Source organism: Corvus cornix, chromosome 7 (genome assembly GCF_000738735.6).
Source record: "Corvus cornix cornix isolate S_Up_H32 chromosome 7, ASM73873v5, whole genome shotgun sequence".
In the NCBI taxonomy this organism is placed as follows: domain Eukaryota; kingdom Metazoa; phylum Chordata; class Aves; order Passeriformes; family Corvidae; genus Corvus; species Corvus cornix.
Window position 1 is genome coordinate 4,126,516 of NC_046337.1, and position 20,851 is coordinate 4,147,366.

At 40.5% G+C, this 20,851-nt stretch overlaps 1 protein-coding gene across 5 annotated transcripts in view; it reads right to left on the reverse strand.

Annotated features, from left to right (window-relative positions):
• The window catches only part of KYNU (kynureninase), a 58,380-nt gene that overhangs the window by 9,122 nt on the left and 28,407 nt on the right, over positions 1-20,851 (reverse strand). For 4 of the 5 annotated variants that reach the window (XM_019290135.3, XM_019290131.3, XM_019290133.3 and 1 more), the window contains exons 9-10: positions 15,531-15,629; positions 14,721-14,794 (exon numbers count right to left, since the gene is read on the reverse strand). In XM_019290135.3, coding sequence (XP_019145680.2) covers positions 14,721-14,794; positions 15,531-15,629 — 173 coding nt within the window. Of the gene's footprint in view, positions 1-14,716; positions 14,795-15,530; positions 15,630-20,851 lie in introns of those variants that run through there. The other variant, XM_019290134.3, reaches the window with a different exon arrangement.

The following is a 20,851-nucleotide window of genomic DNA, read 5'->3' on the forward strand; positions in this document are numbered from 1 at the left end:
TTCTCTTTTGGCTGTTCTAGAACTTCAGAGGTGTCACTGCAGGATGTGCACTTTGAGGCAGCTCTGGTCCTACACTCTCATTGATCTAATGGTCCATATGGATGTCACGTTATTTGACATTTAAGTTGACAGGCTTCAAAGCATGGAAATTAACAAAATCTTCACAAATTATAGCAATTTGCTGTTTACAATTTTCTGTGAAAATTTTGAAATGAAGGTTGCCACTGCTATGCCAAATTTCAACCTGTTGTGATGGGAAAGAGCTATGGTGTTAAACCCCAAACATAACGCTTTATAAATGCTCACTAAAAATAATAGGCAATAAAACTGCACATTAACTTAGTGCAGTAAAATTTCTTATTAAAGAGTTGTTACTCTGCATGCAAAGTGAGCATTTTGAACCGCAGTCACCATTTCAACTGCTCCTGCTTCAGAAACAAAGGCACCAAGGTCTAAATGGATTCTGAATTCCAAACCATAACTTTTGGCAAAATACATAAGGTGGAAGGCTCTGAGAAGCCATATATGATGTGCTTGTAATTAAAAACACCTTAAACATGTTAGCAATGGGCCTGTCAAGTTACATGCTTTCTATGGCAGAGAAAACCCATTGTGGGAAGCGTGTAAAAAATCAGTGTCTAAGGAGATAAAGGTCTAATTTAGCAAATGTTCCACTATAAATTTAAGAATGCAAATTTATCCGAACTAAGCCCTTGTCTTAACACATCACTAAACAAAATTGTTATCTCAGTGATGGATAGCTTGTGGTTGCAGCATCCTGCTGCCAGTCCCAGGTACCTCCAGCAGCCTCCCAAGGTTGCTCAGCGAACATGCTCCTGGAACACCTCCACAGAGAATCTCTCTCCATCCTGGAGCAAAACATATATGAAATCTGTTGCAAAATCGTGCTAAAAAGGAGATTAAATTAGTGCCAAACTAGCTGTGCCTTTTTCTGCAAGGTGAGCATGTTCTTACAAGCCCACTTCTATTAGAAAATAACTTTTAAAGTAGATTGTTCCATTCTATGCCTCAAATAAAACTATTGCCATCATGGAATGGTTTGGATTGGAAGGGACCTTGAAGAGAACATCTTTCCAACCCCTGCCATGGGCAGGGATACCTTCCACTGGACCAGGTTGCTGAAGGACCCATCCAACGTGGTCTAAGTCCTCACAGTTTGATAACTCTGAGCCTTTCCCAGGGAAATCTGCAGTTTCCAGTCTGTACAGAATTTTTACATGTGCCGCATAAAATTTAAAGCAAACTGTTACTAGCTCGGCTTCATGAGGCAAGTAAGAGTATAATGAAATATTGCTGAAAGGTTTGCAAATTCCTTATTTTTTTTTTACCCCAAAATGTTCTCTTGTTTTACAAACAAAGGTTTGCTGGGCTGGAAAATGACTGCAGAGAGGAACAGTATCCTCTTATTTAGTCATACTCTCTTTAAGGACATTTACACCAGGGAACGATCCCTTCAATAAGTATTTTTATTTAGCTCATTTTCCTCCTTCCTATCTGTCTGCATTAGACTGAAGCACTGGTTGTTCATAACTTGAGTCATCTCGTTTGTAGTTGCATTAATGATGCAGGAGTGCGGGATATAATGATCGTGATGTATGTGCAGTGTAAACATCAAAGAAGATCCAGTTATAGAACACAGAAAAAAACCAAAAAAAATTCCTTTGACCTTTGCTTCGGCGTTACAGATGATCATGCTACTCATCTATAATTTACAGCCTGGAGCAACACGGGTCTCATTTTCCTTCTCAGAAAGAAAGAAAGGCAGAAACTCTTGAGTAGTGGTACAGAAAACAGGGAAATACCACTAATGTGGCCCAGCTTTTACAGTCCAGGGCAATGTGCTGGAAGTATCCTGTCATTATATTGTGTGAGATAATCATTTCACATCCAGGAGAAGGCAAGTTGAAAAGCTTCAGGAATACAGTGTGAAATTTGTAATACTTGATTTTACATCTTCCAGCTTCCCTGGGAATGAAGCAGTTTGTCTCCTCTCCCTTATCAGGTCACAAAGCAAGCTGGAAATTTCATAGCCCTTATTTAGATTATATTAGGAGCATATACCAGCAAAGCATGTTATGTTTATGAAAGGATGGATTAAGCCAAATCATAAACAGGCAGTTTTGGGGCAGGCTGTGTCTGCAAAGCAGCTGATGTAACTGCTGGGTGGCAGCTAAGCTCTTCATTCACACATTGCTTTAATTTTGCAAAAGCATCCAGGTGTTGCCAAAGATTTGTTTGATTTTTTCATGCTACTGTTCCAGCCATGAGAAAGAATCAGCTCTGAGGAGTTAACAAGACTTGTCACTGCTCCCAAAGTTCATTACACAGAGCTAGGCAGATCTTATGCTATGCCTGCAAAGGCAGCTTCGTGCAGGGAAAAGAATGAAAGGGCCAAAAAGAATGATTAAGTGCAGTTTCTTGCAGTCCTGTATGTCCATGGCACAACTGGCTGGTTGAACAGCACATCCAGGTCTGAGGACACCCTAAAGACCTAAGATGGGCAACCAAGAGGCCCAAGTGGAGTGTGACACAAGCTTAGAGGACAGAGGTTAATTGTGACTCAAATACCGCTCCCTTAGCAGGAAATGTGCGACAAAAACACCCATGACATCTTAGAAATTAAATTACAAAAGAACATGGAAAGCCTGTAGGCTGGAGGCAGCCTGGAGCTAGGAACAATCCACATCTGACCATGTTTGACCATCATCCTCTGCCTAGGAGGGAGTGGTGGTACCACAGCACTGGTGCCACATCCAAAGTCCAGTTTGCATATTTTAAATGCCAGGATAAAAAAAAAAAGAAAAAAAAAAAAAGGTACAATCAACTCCCCAAACCCAAAACCATTTCTAAACGTACCTTATACCCATATACATATTTCCAGCTCAACTGAAAGTTTAATTCCATATTTTGAGGTACATTGCTCCAGTTTCCTGGGCTCCATGCAATGAAATACAAATAGAAAAAGCACCCAGGACTCAGGTTCTGAGCAGGAGCATCTCCAAATGCTGCTGCACTCAGTCAAAGGTCAGTCCCAGAAACCAAAGTCATGGAAAACAGTTCTCTAACCCCCTCAAATCTACCTTACTCTCACCCAGATCTACAAACAACTCTCCACAACCTCTGAGCACAGACCTGGTCCCCAGGTTCAACAGCTGGGCTCAGGTCTTTCCATTCTACTCTGTATTAATTTTATTGCAGTTTTCTAATTGCATTTTTTATACATTTTAATTTAATTTCTATGGCATTAATTTTACTGCAAGCACATGAGCATGATTGTATTTCTTTGAATTCAATGCCAAAATTCAGAATAAATAGAATGACACACACACACACACCAACTAAGAAAACAGAAAAACCTGCTCATTGCTTTAAATGGCATATTTTTGGCTCACTGGCTGGAGTTTGAGAAGGAGTTTCAATTATCTTTGCGATCACAGACTTGTCTGATCATTCATGAGTCATTTGGTCTCTCCATGCCCCAAGCCCTCATCTCTAGAAATTCTGCTCAGGACTGCCCTAACTCTCCAGTGAAGGGTGAGAATATATCTGTTAAAATGTGCTCATATATTTAGCAACGAGGACCATGTAAGGATGAAGAGGAAGATTTATTTGGAGCATCTTATACAGGAGATTTTGATATGCACATAAGGAAAGGATATGTGGAAGTAAAGTTGATGTAACTTGGTGTCTTCCCCCTCCAGTCAGCCTTTCCCCAAATTATCACCTTGCCCTCAAAAGCTGTTGCCAGTGCTGTGTTTCTATTCAGTTCAGAATCTTATATTTTTCTTGATCTAGATCACTTAAGTGGCATTTCCAATAAGGTAAAAAAAAAAGGTAAATTAAAAAAAAAATCAATATTTCTATTGCTTAATTCCACATGGTATTTTACAGCTATGCTGAAAAAAAAACAAGCCCAAGAGGTTGGACAAGGTTATTCCACTCCACCCTCTCCACACTAAGCACCCCAACAGGGTCCTGCTCTGACCCAGGGCTCCCCTGCTGACAGCTCACTGGAAGGGAGAAAAAACATTTAAATTATGTTTGGGATGATGAGGGGTCTGTTTAATCAAAACAAAGCATAAAGGAAAAGTAGCTCCTGGTTTCATCACTGAAATCAAGAATTCAATGATTTTAACCTCCTTGTGTAGGTGAAATTCTTCACATACTGAGAAGCTGTCAGTTTTGGAGAAGCCCCACAGTACATACCTACAAGGGCTAGGATTTGCATGGGGGATTAAGGGAGTTATAGCAGCTGTTATAACCCCTGCTAGACTTTAGCAGTATTTCGAACCTAACTCAACCAGTCTCCTTCAGAAAACCTTGCCAAGATTGCCAGAAGTTATATTTAAAGGCTTTTTTTTTTTCCTCCCTTATATCTATTTAGATATCCTTTATCCCAAATGGTAAGCTTGGACTTGTTTCATTATTCTCTTCTGTGCAGCGCCTGTTAATTTTAAGTAGGATCTGTTGTTAGAATTTGAAAAGCTTTTGAAGCCCAGGTAATTATTAGCCTCAGACTTCTGTAGTTTAGGACTTGCACACACTCTGCTGCTTTCCTTACCCTTTTCAACTCATTACAAATGTTTCCTAATTATTAAGCATATGTGACTTGTGAGCAGCGCCATACATTATTAATGGACCAGTCTCTTAGAACTCAGTGGAAAAAAATCAAAACTCCTTATGAAAAGTTGCTACTGTGAAAGTAGTAACTTTTCATATTTAATATCAATGAGGCTTTACTTTGTCAAAGGACCAAAGTAATGTGATTGTATTAGAGGCTAATAGCATGACATTTTTCTTCTGTTAAGAGGCTTGCATTTTCAGTACCATCTAAAGGGAGACAATTTTTCTCCTCTATTTTGAGGCTTGTCTTGGTTAAAAAATAGCTAAATTCACTTTCTGCCTAGCAGCAAGTTTTAACAGCAAAGACCCAAATCCTGAAAAACAGTCTCATAATTTAAACAATGACACTTAACTATGCAACTGCATGGATGGAATTAAGAAACTTCTAGATTTGAGTAATCACCCTTTTTCCAAAAGTAGCTGGGCAGCTCTCAGCTCCCAGAGCTTTGCTATTCTTCGAGGTGGGAGATTTAACAAAACTGTTTCCACAATTAGAGAAGCTCTTGGGTGAAAAACCTGGGCTGTTTGGTCAGTGGAGTACAAGGTGATTTACAGCTCATGGGTCCTTGAAGACAGAGGGTGCACACGCTCTTCCTGGATTGATTTTTACCTTGTTAGTCTTTTAGGCTCGGCACAAGTGGGAATACACCAATTTCAACACGTCCATACATATTACCCCTCCAGGTCAAAACAAAAGGAGATTGAGTTCACTTCTGTAGCAGGAAACAAGTTGCTGTGGTCAGGGCATGAGGAAGAGGAATGGCTGCAATGCTGCCAATCCAATCAAGGCCCTTTGGAGCCACGCAGAGCTCTCCACCAAACCTCTGAGGCACTTGCGATAAGGGATGATAATTTCATTCGCCATGATCAGGCAAAAGAAAGGTATGATCCAACAGCAGACAAAATGGGAGCCTAAATTAAATCCCAGGAGAAGATTTCACAAAAAACAAACCCCCTGAGGCTAATGAAGTTGAATTAAAAACTGTTAAATCAGCTTACGAACAACTATTACCACAAAGTGCTCATATAACACTTTCACTGGCCAAATATCAGATATATGAAAAGGGGGAATACAGCCAACAGTATGTTCACACATTTAGTAAGGGGAAATTGAATGTTCTGCCTAACATCAGAAATTAAAAATCAAGCAGGGAGCCAATTTACTCATGGAGATATTAATAAAGTTCTCAGTGATTTTTATAAAGTACTGAATAGCTCTCAAATATTTTATGCTGATAAAAAAAAAGCATGTTACATTCTTTAAGAATTCATTAATTTTTTTTCAAGGCTGTTTCAAATAGATTAAATTAAACAAGTGAAAGCAACAATCCCTCCTAGAGCTACTTTTAAATGTGAATTCTGACTTAAAGGAGACTTGGATAGTTTTGATTACTATGATGCGTTTACTGAACTATACAGTTTTTACAATCCCTTGAATAAATCTTTCAGGGGAGGATATCTAGATAGATTTCTAAATAATAAATGTATCTGACTGAACTATAACATAAAAATTTTAAGATCTGGGAAGTTGCACTTCCTTGGGTCTTTGTTGTTTTTGAATAGAGTAATCACAATATTAATGCAAGACTTTTATCATACCAGAATCCTAATTAGCTAAAATGTAAGTTATCACCTCTGCTCTTTGCCTGAAACAAGAAGCAAGCCACATTATACAAGATTTTTTTTAATGGCAGTGTCTAGAACTAATTGAATTCATAGTTTCATGTGCAAATTTGCCACAGAATCCAGTAGGTGTGTTACAAAACATTCATGAAATGATACTCAAGGAGGAAAACTTGGATGGGGTCTTTTCAGCTGAAGTCTAAGATATGAAATAATTAGGGGAGAACAGAAATGGGCATCTCTCAGAGTTGTTTTGAAGAGTGTCTCCTCAAAAAGACTAAATTTCATCCATCAATAGAAAACAAGAAAAATGTGACTTAGGGACCTTTCTTTATAGGGCCCAAATTTTCAGTAGCCCATAAACTAACAGTCTTTTGGGGTCTAAAGCAGATCTGACATGAGGCCCAATATAAGCATGTCATGTCTGACATGAGGTCCAACGCTGGTTCCAGGAGCCCCAGGCTCTTCTCACACCAGAAGCAGGTGAGAAGCCATCAGATAAGGACATTTATATGGACTTATTCTTCTGTCAGAAAATAACTGTACCTGCAACTCTGACCTTCAACACACACTGACAAAATCTCCCTGCACTTGCTCACAAAGGGTTGCTAGAAAGTCATCTCAGAAAACTGTCAGTGGAAACAGAAGGATGCTGAAAAACTACATTAGGAAACAATTCAATTTTTGGTCAATAATCTGTAAACAGCTAAAGAATATAATAAATAATTATTCACACTGAGCAGCCATTTTTCATGGCCTGGGACAGAAAGAACCTAACATTTTCCCAAAACAGTTGCACTGGTGTGATTAGATCAGTGAATTGATGTCATGCTGACTGAGAAACTAGGGTCAGGAAAAGGAAAGGGAAGATTCTGTGTTCCTCCCAGCTTCTCTCTGGAAACCACTCCTCAGACCCTTGAGTGAGCTCTCTGTGGCTGCAGCTGCCCTGCAGTTTCCACACAATGGAAGGCAGCAAGAGGCAGCTGCCAGCGAGCACTGAAAATTACTCCGGTGAAAAATGAGGAGTAGTCACTGTGACAGTAAAAATTTACCAGCAGCGACAAAGAGGTGTGAAAGTAAGTATTTCACAAATGGAAAGTGAGAGGAAGGATGGCTTCCAGCGAGTGGGCAAGAATAGACAATATATGTCATGGAGGCCTCTAGGAAACTCCTGATTCAGAGATGTGGAAAGGAGTAAGAAATAAAAGATAGCAAGATGTGTATGTCCTTTGCTGGACTTTGCAAGATAAAATAGATTTGATTAAGGAAGATGAAGGAAGAAGACAAATATGAAGGTTTCTGACCTGGTGAGACCTTATCCTGGTTGAGTGCTGGAAAGAAGGTTCAGCCAGGAGAAATAGGGGGTATGAGGGCTAGAAACCCTGCGAACAGGTGGAAACAAATAGGCACAAGTGGTAAACCAAGCAAAAAAAAAAAAGAAAAGCCTTTCATTATCCCCCAATGCACAAACCCAGAATGCCAACTTAGCAAAAAGTAACAAGACTGAATTATTTCCTTAACCTGAGCAATGACCTTCCAATGACCTTTGAAAATACTTACGGTTTGAGCCAGGTTCTGGCTGAGACATGAATCACAATATGAGCTGTATTTGTGACCCCAGAGCTGCAGCTAAAGCCAGAGAGGTGTTCAGCCAGGTCAGGGACACGAATAGCTCTGGGAAATATCCCGGGCACAAAACCCCATCTGAACCCATAGCTGACAATTACAGGAACAGACTCCAGGGGACTTAAATGGAGAGAAAACTGGTGACTATAAATGGCACAAAAGCATAAAGGCTCTTGCTGGTGTTTTCAGCTTAGAGCAATTTCAAGCCATACCATGACCTCAAAGCACACTCTATAAGGAGAAATTAGAAACAATTCCCCACTGTGGTCTAATGAACCAATGAAAAAGCATGAGCAAATCTCATTTTTAAAGGGCATGTGCAGACTGAGAGGTCTGCAGGTTTAACTGAGAATCTTAGGAGGAAAGCTTCATAGAAAGTTACGAAATTTCTGAAGTAGAAAAAGTGAAAAATGATCAAATACTGAAAGTGAGTCAACATCTACTAGGAAATCCCAGATGCAAAATTGCATTAGTTCCAGTACATTTCTGCACAGAGGTAAGCGAGCTCTTAGCAGAAACAGCAGAAGATTTACTTGAGGTTTTTTTGTTAAAAATAAACTCTTTCCTCCCTAAGATAGAAAGGATCTCTGAGGTGGTTACAGAAACACACAGATGAATGGACAAGAATAAGAGGAGAAATAACGCCCCTTTTTGTGACTTATTAAAAAAGCAGGCAAAGAAGGTTTTCTTTCCATTTTGTTAGAGGTGTGTGACACCAGTACGAGTGCAGCATTTCTGGGAATTCATTCAGCAGGAAGGAAGCTTGCTGCTTTGTCTTATTGGGAAAAATCAAGACACAGCAAAGTGCTTTCAAAACTACCTGCCTGGAAGTGGAGAACTGAGGCACAAAGAGCAGGCAGACGATAACACACGGCCTTTGAAGTGCAGGGGAAAATCACAGCAACCATCCAGACTCCAAGGAGAGCCCCAGGATCCCTTCCTTGCTAGTTAACAGGATGCAAGAGTCGCCCTCAGGCTACATTCACCTTTCCATCAGGCTAAGCCTGTTGCTTCCTTTCATGTGTTCAAGCAGTTGTATCTTACGCCATCTGATGAGAAAGTGGGAGGAAAGCAAATCTGCAAGGAACAGAGCCATCTCCCTCTCATTCCCAAGGCTGGGAGTGGGACAGGACCACGGCAGAGCATGCAAAGTGATGTCCCTTCAGTGTGATCCAGGAGGAGAAATGCATGGGGGTGCACTCAGGGAATGAGAACAGCACATTTCTTCCACACTCACCCCAGCTATCCCATAGGTGGTGCAGAGTTCACACACAGCACCTTTACAGTCACCATAAAATCCAACCAGGGCAAAGATAACAAAACAAAAGGGAAGACCTTGAGGGAGGAAGGAACAAGAAGGTTATTTATAATGAGAAAAGAGGCAAGATTGCTTGAAGGTACAGCTTAATTACAAGGAAGGATTTGAAGGAAGAGAGAGAGAAAATGCTTGACAGAGAACAAGGAGACAATCATGAGAGCTGCATAAAAGGAGCCGAAGAAATCAGAATGGGAATAGATGATGTGAGTGCACATTAACCTCTCTCATTTTTTCTCCCAGAGACTCACTCCAAAGTTAAAAAATGCTCTTGGATATTTGCCATGCAGTTGGTGAATCCGAGAACACACCCCTGCAGGCCCATCATGGGTCTAGATTGGCCTAATAAATCACTTGTCCCAAGACAATGCAATTAAGCCTAATTAGCCGATAGCTTTATTCCTAAACAGTCTCTTCCCAAGGGAGGTTTTAACTTTTGGTTTCTAAATTAACTCAAGGAGCTAAATTGCTCTCATCTCCTTGGCAAAGCAACAGTTCATTCCTACCTTAGCACAGGATACTTCATGCACTCGGGGGACATGTGTTCACCACACGAGTAGTTTATTTACATTAGCCCACAATCTGAGTCCAGTAGGACCAGTGAGAAGCTCTTCTGGAAACAGCAGCATGTTCACTGCCATCTGTCACCACTGACTTTCCCACCTGGCTGCACTCAGCACAGCTTCCCTACAAGTCTCTACATTGCTTCTCCTGATCCTCTCCTTGACCAGGACAAGGTGCTCTGTTCTGATAAAGCTTTCAGCAGTGCTGAGATACTCAGAGGTGACAAATTCAAGGAGTCAGTGAGAAACAGACCATCTTAGCCTACTACCTGAGTAAAGTCTGAGTAGAAGATTCAGTTTGAGTAAAGAAATTCTTCCCTGTGAGCGTGGGGAGGCCCTGGCACAGGGTGCCCAGAGCAGCTGTGGCTGCCCCATCCCTGGAAGTGTCCAAGGCCAGGTTGGACAGGGCTTGGAACAACCTGGGATAGTGGAAGGTGTCCCTGCCCATGGCAGGGGGTGGAACAAGATGATTTTTAAGGTCCCTTCCAACTCAAACCTTTCTATAACCCCATGATTCTTAGAAGCATTCTCAAGAAGAGCAGCATTAGCTCTTTGCAGTACAACAGATATAAAACAACCTCCCAAATCCTTTTATGACTGTCCTTTGCTCTCAACTCACAGTCCTCCAAAGTTACACTATTTTCAGCAGTTTTACAGAAGATTCAGCTCTTTATTTTGGGGATTATGTGACTCTAATTCAAAAAAAGACTAAATGTCATATCTCCTCATAAATCAAGAAAACTAGTAAAGAAAAACTCAGCAAGAGCTACCAGTCCTCGATGGTGTAGAGTAACCTCTTGCAGAACAGAGTTACTGGAGAGAGAAGGTTTGCCCTGGAGCAGGATGGGGACCCAGAGCACCCAGGAAAAATGGGAAGGCGGAAGTATAAGGAGTTGGAGTAGGATATTTCTGTTTATCTGATGCCAGGGTTAAAGCTCACATACCAAGAAAAAGCTGTGCAGGTCTCTAGAAAGAAGTAGCAGGAAGCTATTTGTGCACTGGCATTTTCATTGGCATCAAAATGCTGAAAGGGTAAATGGTCTAAGAAAAAGAGCTGATATCTCACCTCTGTCTATGAAGAAATTGGCTGAAGATGCCTTCTGTTCCTCAAAGGTAATATGAAATAGTTACCTTTTTGCTTCTTGTTCTTTTAAGCTTTTTTTTTTTTTATGCTATAGTAAAAGCCAATATATTCTTTGGACATCAGCTGCTTCCTGCACATGCAGCATTTCTTCACATCACAGAAACTTTTCACTTTTAAACACTACCTGCTGCTAGTGTGGGCTAAAGTCTTGATAAATCCTTTCATTTTAAACACTGTACAGTTTTCATTTAATCCTCTGCCAGCGTTTATCTATTATTTTCCTGACTGCTTTATATACATTTATTTCCCTTTCATCTGTTTACATTGTGCCTTACTTTTACCTAGCTTACTGTTTCAGGGCTCTGCAGCTTTGTCCTCTCCTGTCCCTTTCACCCCTGACAGCAGAGCTGAGACCACTGACCATCTACAGCTGCAAACTCCCTGCTGGGAACACCTGACTCTTCTCCCCCAGGTGCTCACAAACATTCACATTTCATTACAGCTAAATTGGTTGGTAATTCAAGTTATCCTTTTCATAAATGGAGAATTAGGGAGGGAGAAAAAAATTACAAAAATTAAAACGGGAATTATTCTGGAGCCCAAACAGCTAGACAAGCAAAATTTCAGTATTAGCAGGTCACTTCAGTGCTCTCTGTGTCTTGGAAACCTCCCCTCTGCAACACTTACATGGAAACCTGGTGGCACAGGCTCAGCCTGCATTGACCCGGTGGTTTCAGTAGTATTTCATAGCTCTGCTCTCTCCAGGTCCTTTTTTTTCATTTGAAACATTCCCATAAAGAAATCACTCTCACACAATTAGCCAGGAATATATTGCATTGTGATATATAGAGCAGGTATTAAAAAAGCTATTTGAGTATTAAGAGAGACTTCAAAGGAGGTGAGATCATGGAAGAATGGGGATATATCGGACCCATATATGTCAGATTGATTCAGTTTACTGCCCTAAGGAGCGAGATGGGGACCAGCAAAGGACTACCCCACATGCTTGAGTAGAGATGTTAATTGGGCTGGTTACAACGTGTCACTTTTAGACCCATGGCCCCCGCAGTGAATTAGAGAACCATCCCACACTAAGCCAAGCTGCTTGCAGGACATCAGGGTGGTGTTTGCAATGACACAAAACGAGAAGGGGACATAGGAGACTGCATCACCCTCAGCTTCCCTCTGATCTAAGGGTCAAGCCCTGCCCTTAGGCATAAATCCTTTCCCAAGATACTGAATTACCAACTTTATAACTCTTGTGGGAAGCTTGCACTTCCATGAAGAGGAAGAGTGTGACTGGCTTGCCTTTTTGTCTGCTGGGACATGCCATAGTATGTCTAACCAAACCAGGTTTGGGTTGTGGAGGTTTGCAGCGAGGCAGCCCCAAAGCAGAAAACGGCTCTGGCACAGCCTCAGGTACTGATGGTAAAGCTACTAGGCACTTTAAATACTTTAACAACTCTCCCTCAAGCTGCATTTTAAAAGAAAGCAGCAAATAAATGTCTTGTTGTTGAGGGGAGCAGCTGCAGGGGAACCCAATTTCTTAAACTGGGCATAAGACAAAGCACACTCACAAAATTAAGGGAAGTTAAACCAAAGCACCTAAATTCCTTTAGTGCTGTGCAGTAGCTGGGTTTGTGGGGTTTAAAAATGAAATTTTGGACCAAGCTGTTTTATTTGCAATAAGTCTTTTTGCCGCAGCCTCAGACAGTAAAAGGCAAATGTTCTGCCTCTCTGAATTACAGTCAGAACATGCATTTTCCTATTAAGACACAGTAGATTATTCCCATATAAAAATAACTACCTAGTCGATAACTTGCAGGAAATATGAAGGATGAGACAAATTAGAGAAATTTATACAGCTGGGTAAAAAGTGACTCACCTAATACGGGCCGTGAGTTAAAACACTATTTCAGACAGTTCAAACGACAAAAGGGTGTCAGCTGGATTGGAATTTAATTCCCTGCTTATGTGTGGGCTGAGGTGCAAAGAAACAAGTGGTTGGTGTTTCTGTTCTTGACTGAAGTTGTGCGGCCACTGGGTGTCATCCTTGATTCAGATGACAGCCAGAGACTGCAGCTACAGTGCAAAGCCGGCAACTTCCCCAGCAGTTAAATTCCACTCTATTTGATTGTACAACATACAGCAAATTGCTCTGCATTTAAATCAGCTATAAAATTGAATACTTTGACATAGACAAATTCTCCTTTGTCTCAGTGCCTTATTTGGAGACCTGAAATGGCTGGTTGATGCAGGAAAGAAAGAAAAGTAATGGAACTGGGGCATAGGAACTACAAACAATTTGATGAGTGATTATCAAATCTCGGGAAATATGAAATAACTATGATTAAATAATGCAGAGGGTCGATGCAGGAAGTTTGGAATTATATCCTTAATTGGTCCCCAGGCTGAAAAAGCCTATTCCATATAGGTAATTGCATTTAAGATATTCAGTATCCAGATTCAGTACACAAATTAATGACTATGTATGAAGGAGCTGGTTCAGGAAAAACTAATTTAAACTCTTACCTACAATACCAAGCTAGTACCCTCAGAAAAGTTCCAAAATGTCATCAAGGAGGTAAAAAGACTGAAAGTCCTTGATATTTTATTCATTCCACCTATAGATATTCTATAATTTTTCACATTTTTCCCACTGTTCAGCATCTTCCCAGCTCCCCACAACCAGCATCCGTGAGAGCCACACAGCCAGGTGTGGCCACGGGAACAACACCTGCACCTGGCTAACAGAGGAGCAGGAAAAAAACTGTCCAGAAGAAATATCCAGATATCTGGAACGTTTTTCCAGTGTTCACATATAAGGATCGAATCAGCTCACAACAGGTCATATGTCATCCTAATGAGTTTTCTGTTATGGGTGACTGAGAAGAACTTATCAGCGTTATTTTGTTATCTCCTGAGAGTCTAGACAGTCTGAAACCAGCACATAGTGCAGCAAAGCTGCTTATTATAATACTATTTGTCTCTGAAACCTGATTTAGTTTGCCTTCTTCAAGCTAAAATAAAAGAAAGTGCCAGCAATTTCTCCAAGTATTACAGCCAGAAATGTTTACATTTGTCAGTGCATTAAAAGTATTAATTCCACTGTTCTTAATATACATAGGTAGAGTACAGCCATATAATGGCTTAAATAACAGGTGTTTGTGTTAATGCAGCTAGCCTCAGCTGATAGCTCAGCTTTCCATGGATTATACAGTCTTTCAGAATAGGTCTCCATGTAATACTTCCTAGCTTTACCAGTGGATATAATTTTAATGAAAACATGCCACTACTAAAGAGCTATTAGGCACAGAGTTGAAAGTGTCTTTGATTTTGCTCCCCAACCAAAGACTTTAATGATTATTTTAAATCCATTTTTAAAGGAAGATGTTAAATATTCTCTTTACATTAAACAGCCTCATAGACATGATTTAGGGTGCTTGTTTTTAATATTATCAACACTCTCTTTTATGGTTCTATTTACTTAAGAACTGATAGCAGGCTTAAAGGAGGAAATGCATTTTAAATGTAAGTATGTGCGTTAACAATTTCAAAATTTACTAAAGTTAGCATAAAACAACCCATCTGAAGTAACAAAATCAGATAACCAAATTGTCTTAATGTTTATTACTCCTTTCATTGATGCAATAAATCAGTAACAAATATTAGCCCAGTGAGTTTCTCTTGAAACAGGAATTTCCTTCTGTTTCTATAAATATATGCATAGATGCATATGCCCATATTCCGTGGCTAGGAATTTGCACAATTTCACTTTCAGGTCTCAATTCAAAGGGAAGATTCTTTCCCGTTTAAACTTTGCAGCACCTTTTATTTGGGAATTTATTCTTAGAAAAATACTTACGCTGGTTTAATACTCTTGGAATGCTTTTCATGAATGTAGGCACCAGCAAGGCCTCCTGCTCCAGAATTTAAATACTGCAAAGAATAAAACAACGTATTATCTGTAAAGTATCACTTTCCTTCCCTCACTCTGATCTATAAAACAAACCAATTTTAACACTTCTAGTGGTTTCTAGATGGAGATCTTAGCATTTGTCACAAAGTGCTGATGGAGGTAAAAGCAGATATATTTTTTCAGATTAGTTTTAAAAGTATCTCTCTTGGCTTACGTACGGTATTTGAAGTCTAACAGGCCAGAAAATTGAAGTACATCTGAAACAGTTCCATACCATAATATATATAGCAAAGTCATCAAACAATTCATCTGACTATGTCTGTCAAGTCTTAATCTCACTAGGAGTCAAAGGAACTAAAGGTACCTTGCTCTGTGATCTGAAATTATTAAAGTTTAGACAAGAATATTCCCTTATTTAGGGACCACTTCATAAATTATTATATCTGCGAGACCTTCTTGGTGTGAGAAATAAGAGAAGAGCTCCTGATCTCCTGTCCACAGGGCAGATGTTTAACCACCACCAGCATCCATCTCACATGCACAAGACCTTGTAGGTCATTGCCACTATTGTTTTTTGGAACCACTCACAACAAAGGCACTCAAGTCAGTGTCCATCTCCTCCTTGTGGCCAATTCAAAGATTCAGCCAAGTCTTGCTCAACGGTTCAGGCGCAGTTCTTATTCACCTGACCTGTTTGCTGACCCGTGAGATAAGAGACATTAGGGAAAACAGTCTCCAACAATGAATCTGTTTTACCTTGTAGGAGCACCAGCAGGCAAAATCTACTCCCCAGTCATGCAAGTGAAGCTCTACATTCCCAACAGCGTGAGCCAGGTCGAATCCGACAAAGCATCCCTGCAGGAAAGAGATGATTATTAGGTCACTTATTAAGATTATCATCACTGTGAAATTTTGAAAAGAAAACCTTCAGAGCTGAACTCCCTCTCTCTATAGGCAGGCCATCTAGTGACTCTTTACAGAGGCAGAGATCGGTAAGTGGGAATGAATTTAAACTGAAAAAGGAGAGATTTAGGTTAGATGTTGGGAAGAAATTCTTTTCTGCCAGGGTAGTGAGACACTGGAACAGGTTACTCAGAGAAAGTGTGGGTGCCTCATCCCTGGAAGTGTCCAAGGCCATGTTGGGTAGGGCTTGGAGCAACCTGGGATAGTGGAAGGTGTCTCTGCCCATGGCGGGGCAGTTGAAACAAGCTGATCCTTAAGGTCCCTTCCAACCCAAACCCTTCCATGATGAATCTATCAAGCCCCATATGTTCTGAGTTATTACTAGAAACAAGTTTTCTATGCTGTAGATACATAGAGAAATCATCAATTGTTCTGTGCTTTCCTTCAAGGGTGCTTGGACAGGGTGTAGATTGCTGAGGATTTGATTGTGCAGTGAAGTGGAATCACTTGAAACAAGTATTGAGAACAAGTGTATAAATACAAACACTTGTCTGGCACAACAAACCCCAGGCAGACAAAAAGCAGTAAGGGACATAATGATGCCAGTTACCCATGAACAATTACATTCCAATATGTATTTATGCTCAAGATGCCCCTGGTATTTAAACGAGGAGGACCTTGCTCTGTGAGAATCCAAATGGATGAGATAGCAATTTATGCAATGCCTTGATATTTAAGGACTTTTATTCTTGTCCTTCAAAAGAAGGATTCTGTCATTTCTCTGTGAAAAATCTTGTATTTGCCATAACCACAGTTTGCACGGGACACTGGGAAAAGGGGGGGGGGGGGTGGAACTGAACATCGAAGGACAAGAGATTTCTAGATCTAAAAGTAACAGTTTTACACATGAAATAACCACTGGATGGCAGCATTTTTAAACTAAAAAATTCTTCCAAGCTTTGCTATTTATTTAAGAGCAGAGAAATAAAACTGTGTTTTGTGCGTGGACTACAAATTAAAATGCTATTTTGCATTTTGCTTTTAAAACACAAACAGCTTGCTTGCAAAGCAGCAGGGTAGGAATAAGAGTGAGAGCACAGGCTTCAGAAAAATCAACATCCAATAATAAAACAAAGGGGTTTTTTTTTAAGAATCTCCTGCTGTTTCTTGCATGGAGGGAGTCTTAGCTAAATTATTTAAGCAGTACTTTGGTATATTTAATCTTCAGTATAAACTAGATAACAATTTGAACAATGCAGCATTTCAAGAAGATGTGACACGTTAATTCTAATGGAGACATTTGTGAAGTTATCAGCTTGAGAATTTGCTCCAAAACGATGGGAAGAAAACTCACTGCCACAGCATTTGCATGATCTAAACGTTGGAATCAGAGTCCCAATAAATAGCTGTGGTGGCTTGATTTCACAGGGACACACAGAACTGAGTTAAGACAAATCAAATGAAATGGTGAAGGTAATGCAAAGAGGCTGGGGCACACTGAATTCCAATGGGAATGCCCTCATTCAGGGGTAAAATGGCTTTGGATCAGAGAAATAAGCTATAGCACACTAAAGCAAATTGCCAGTGAATGAGGAGGTTCTTGTTGGGTTTTAAAGCATTTACTTCAAAACTTCTGTTGACTGGATTTAAACCTTAACAGGTACATACATCCCACACAAACTTGTGGAAGCAATTCTATAACAGATTCACTGGTTTCAGTGGAAACCAGGAATAATACAGTGAGAGTCTTGCAGAATGTGTGTGTCTGGCCGTATATTAACAGAATTGAAACAAATTTAAAAAAAAAATGGAAGTTGCTCATAAAGAAAAAGCATTTAAGAAATTTAATTCTCTAAATCGTGTGCCTAAAACAGTTGTCTTTTCCCTGTCAGTACATCTATAAAAAGATATGTTCAACCACACAATGTCAGATTATGAAAATACAGTAGATGGGAGGTAGGAGGAGACACCCTGGGACAGTGGCAGGTTGGATGTCCTCACAGTAGTGAGGCTCCATAACCACATTTACATGTGTGACCTTGACGTGGACAAACCTTCTTGGGCACTGACAGTGGCTGCAATAGATCAGCTCCAACCTGCAGTTCAAGCTCAGAGCCCACAAAAAGGAAGGTCATTGACGTAACACCCATGGGTCCTCCTCCTGAACTTCTTTAGCTGCTCCCTACCACTTTGAAATTGGTTGGCAAATCCTACTGGGCATTGATTAACTGAGTATTGAGGCACAGCCTGGAAATTCGGGTTCGGTGCTGGCAGGGTTCCTGCATCGTCTCAGAAACGCCCACTCGCTCCAGTTTGTTCGAGTCATCATCTGCAAGATGGGTTGTGCTGGTTTGCTTTCACAGGGAGGTGTCTGGCACTTGAGTCACACAAACAGCAAATGTTTAGCCACACAGATTGCATGGAAAAAGTAAAACAAACTGAAGCAGCTCTCCCTGCACAAGCCACGCAGAACCAGGACTGCGTGGGAACGGCACTTCCCCAGACTGGGGGGAAAACAGAGCTCTCCATCTGCTCTGGGCAAAGGAGAGGACATGTGCTCTCCCCTGCCTCTTCCATTTTATTCCAACATCTAAAAGTCATTTCTGCAAAGTGTCTGGGTAGCTGCTGATAACCAGCAGGTAACAACTCAGCATGGACAATGACATTTGGAGAGAGGGAGAGAAATGACAGCTTCACGCCAGCAAAGCTGGGACATTTAGAAAGAGAGACAGGAAAAGAAATGAAGATGAAGGATCTTAAAGCTCTTCCTACTGGGACTCAAGAGATTAAAATATTTTACATAACGGTACAGAGTCAGTGGAAAGTACAATTTAACTTATGAAATGAAAATTGTGTTTGAAAGGTAGAGTCTCCTAAAAGTCAGCCATTTCTTCACTTGTAGAAAAAACAACTCAGCCTCCTCCATCCTCTAGAGCAAGCTTGAAAGTATGAAACAAGGAAAACTGTTACATCCTCCTCAGCCTGCTGATGAGTCTCTTGCACAATATGTAGTAATTTTGATTTATCTGAGAGACCTTAGATGGAAAAATAGCCTGAGGTAATTTTTCAAGCTTAATTTAGTTCATTTAATATTTAATGACTTAATGAAGCTGTCTATGTGCAGAGCTTTCACTCTGGGAGGAATCTTAATGTACGCAGAGAACTTAGGAAATTGGCTTAAAAAATGTAAAAGGAAATCAGTAACTTAATTCATAAATGATTGACCTCAAGAATCCTAGGACATTTTCCAGGCCTCCAGAGCTCACAGCTCGAATCTCTAGCCAAGCCCTGATAGGGCACAACATCACGGGATTTTATTTCAATTGTACATTAAAAGAATTATTAAGACCATCTGTGTAGGACTTCTCTCTGACATACTGGCTGACAGGTGATTTTTTTCCCTCTCTTCTCAAATGACATTTTCACCTTGTATTTTCCCCTTCTGACTCATTTGCTTGTCAGCTCTCCCACCCTATTTTCTGTTCAGGAGCACAGGGTCATTTCACTACCCTTCATCCCTGGGAAGGAGAACCTTGTATTTTTGCTACAAACATGACTTTTCAGTCTTACCTGTTTTTAAAAGGACTTTCAGCCTATCTGTGACAATATGTTGTCTATAAAACAATGCTGGTTTCATGAGGTCCAGAAGTTCTTGAAGGAGATATGGTCTGTAAGTCCAATTAAACCTACAGATGTATAGATGCTAATGACTGCTTCAGCAGTTGCTTTGGTTCTCCTCTAATCCAACAGCAGTTCCTAACCCCAGCTCTGGCCTGGGAAAAGAGAAGAGGATCCAATTGCTTTTGAAGACCCCACATTTTGGGCATTTTGATAACCAGAAGCTCTGAGTCCAAGAGAAGCAGCAGGGAGCAGAAATGCCTCTTACCAATATTAAAACAGAAGCTCTTCATGAATCAATGATTTTGTGGCTGTTCAAGTAAATATTTGTCATACGCAGATGCTGAAGTGTGGTGTAACAGTTTGTTACAAAGAGGATTTGTATAAACATATAAACATCACTTAACCCGGGGGCAGAATCTGTAAGGACACTGAGCTGAGTGTATCTGACAGGAGAGAAATAAAAACACGGCTGGCTCATGCTTTTCAAGCCTTAAGGGTACTCAAACAGTTCTTCAGGTTGAATTAATTTTGCTTTTTCAGTTTACTAATGATATTTTAGTTCACGAATCTACCTGGATCTCAATCCTGCACACTCAAACCACAAAGACACTAGCAATTCAATTTGGTGGGGTTTTTTTTTCTCCCCCTTGAAAAATCTGTGGAAGAAGAGATTCATGTCTACATTATGTCATTTCTAACAGGCATTCAGGTGGAAACAGGCCTTTGACATCTACCTGTTCCTACTGGAATGCTGAATTGCTGTCACAAATTGCTCTGCTCTTCAGGAACATGATATAGTGTCTGTGTAAAGTGTGTGGTGTTTCTGTGTGTATCCCTGTGGAAGCCCATACCCCTGAGTTAATATTATTATTATTATTATTATTATTATTTCACTCCCTTACAGAAATTTTAATCTTTCTCCACCAAGTCCTGGTTATCTCCTCAGATTTTATAAACATCAAATCCATTTTCACTCCATGTAATAAGCTGTGAGTGTCTACTCTCTCCCAGAACACCACTTTGGGGCAGTTTAGAGCTGTCAGTGAAACTGCATCTCTTCCACATATCCAAGTGTGCAGCCCACAGTCCAGAGAGCATCTTTAGAGAGGTGGTAAAGTGATAGGCTTTTCCCAGGTTGTTCATCTTTCTGGAAAGGCAGAAAGATTTCTCTCTCTCTTTCTCAGACACCTTTCAGACACATCAAGGAGCAGATTTCTGGGAAGCAGCACTGAAGACATGTAGGTGTTGGCAGCTGAACGAAAGCTCTGCTGCCACCAGGAGAGAGCGAGAGTAGAGCAGTGGGTGGCATCATCCTGTTAATAACCTGTCTTCCCTTTCTAACATTCCAGCATGGTGTAATTGTGATTTTTTTGTGGTCAGCAAAGTACTGGCAGACACTCCAGGAAAGCACCATGACAGTGTTGCTTTTGGAGCTCCTACACAAACCCACTTCCCTTGCAGCTGACTCCCCACCTTTCTTTTCACCCTGCTTTTCTTCATGTGTGTCAGAAGTTGGTTTTGTTTTGTACTGTTTTTAACACCAGGTGCTGCTC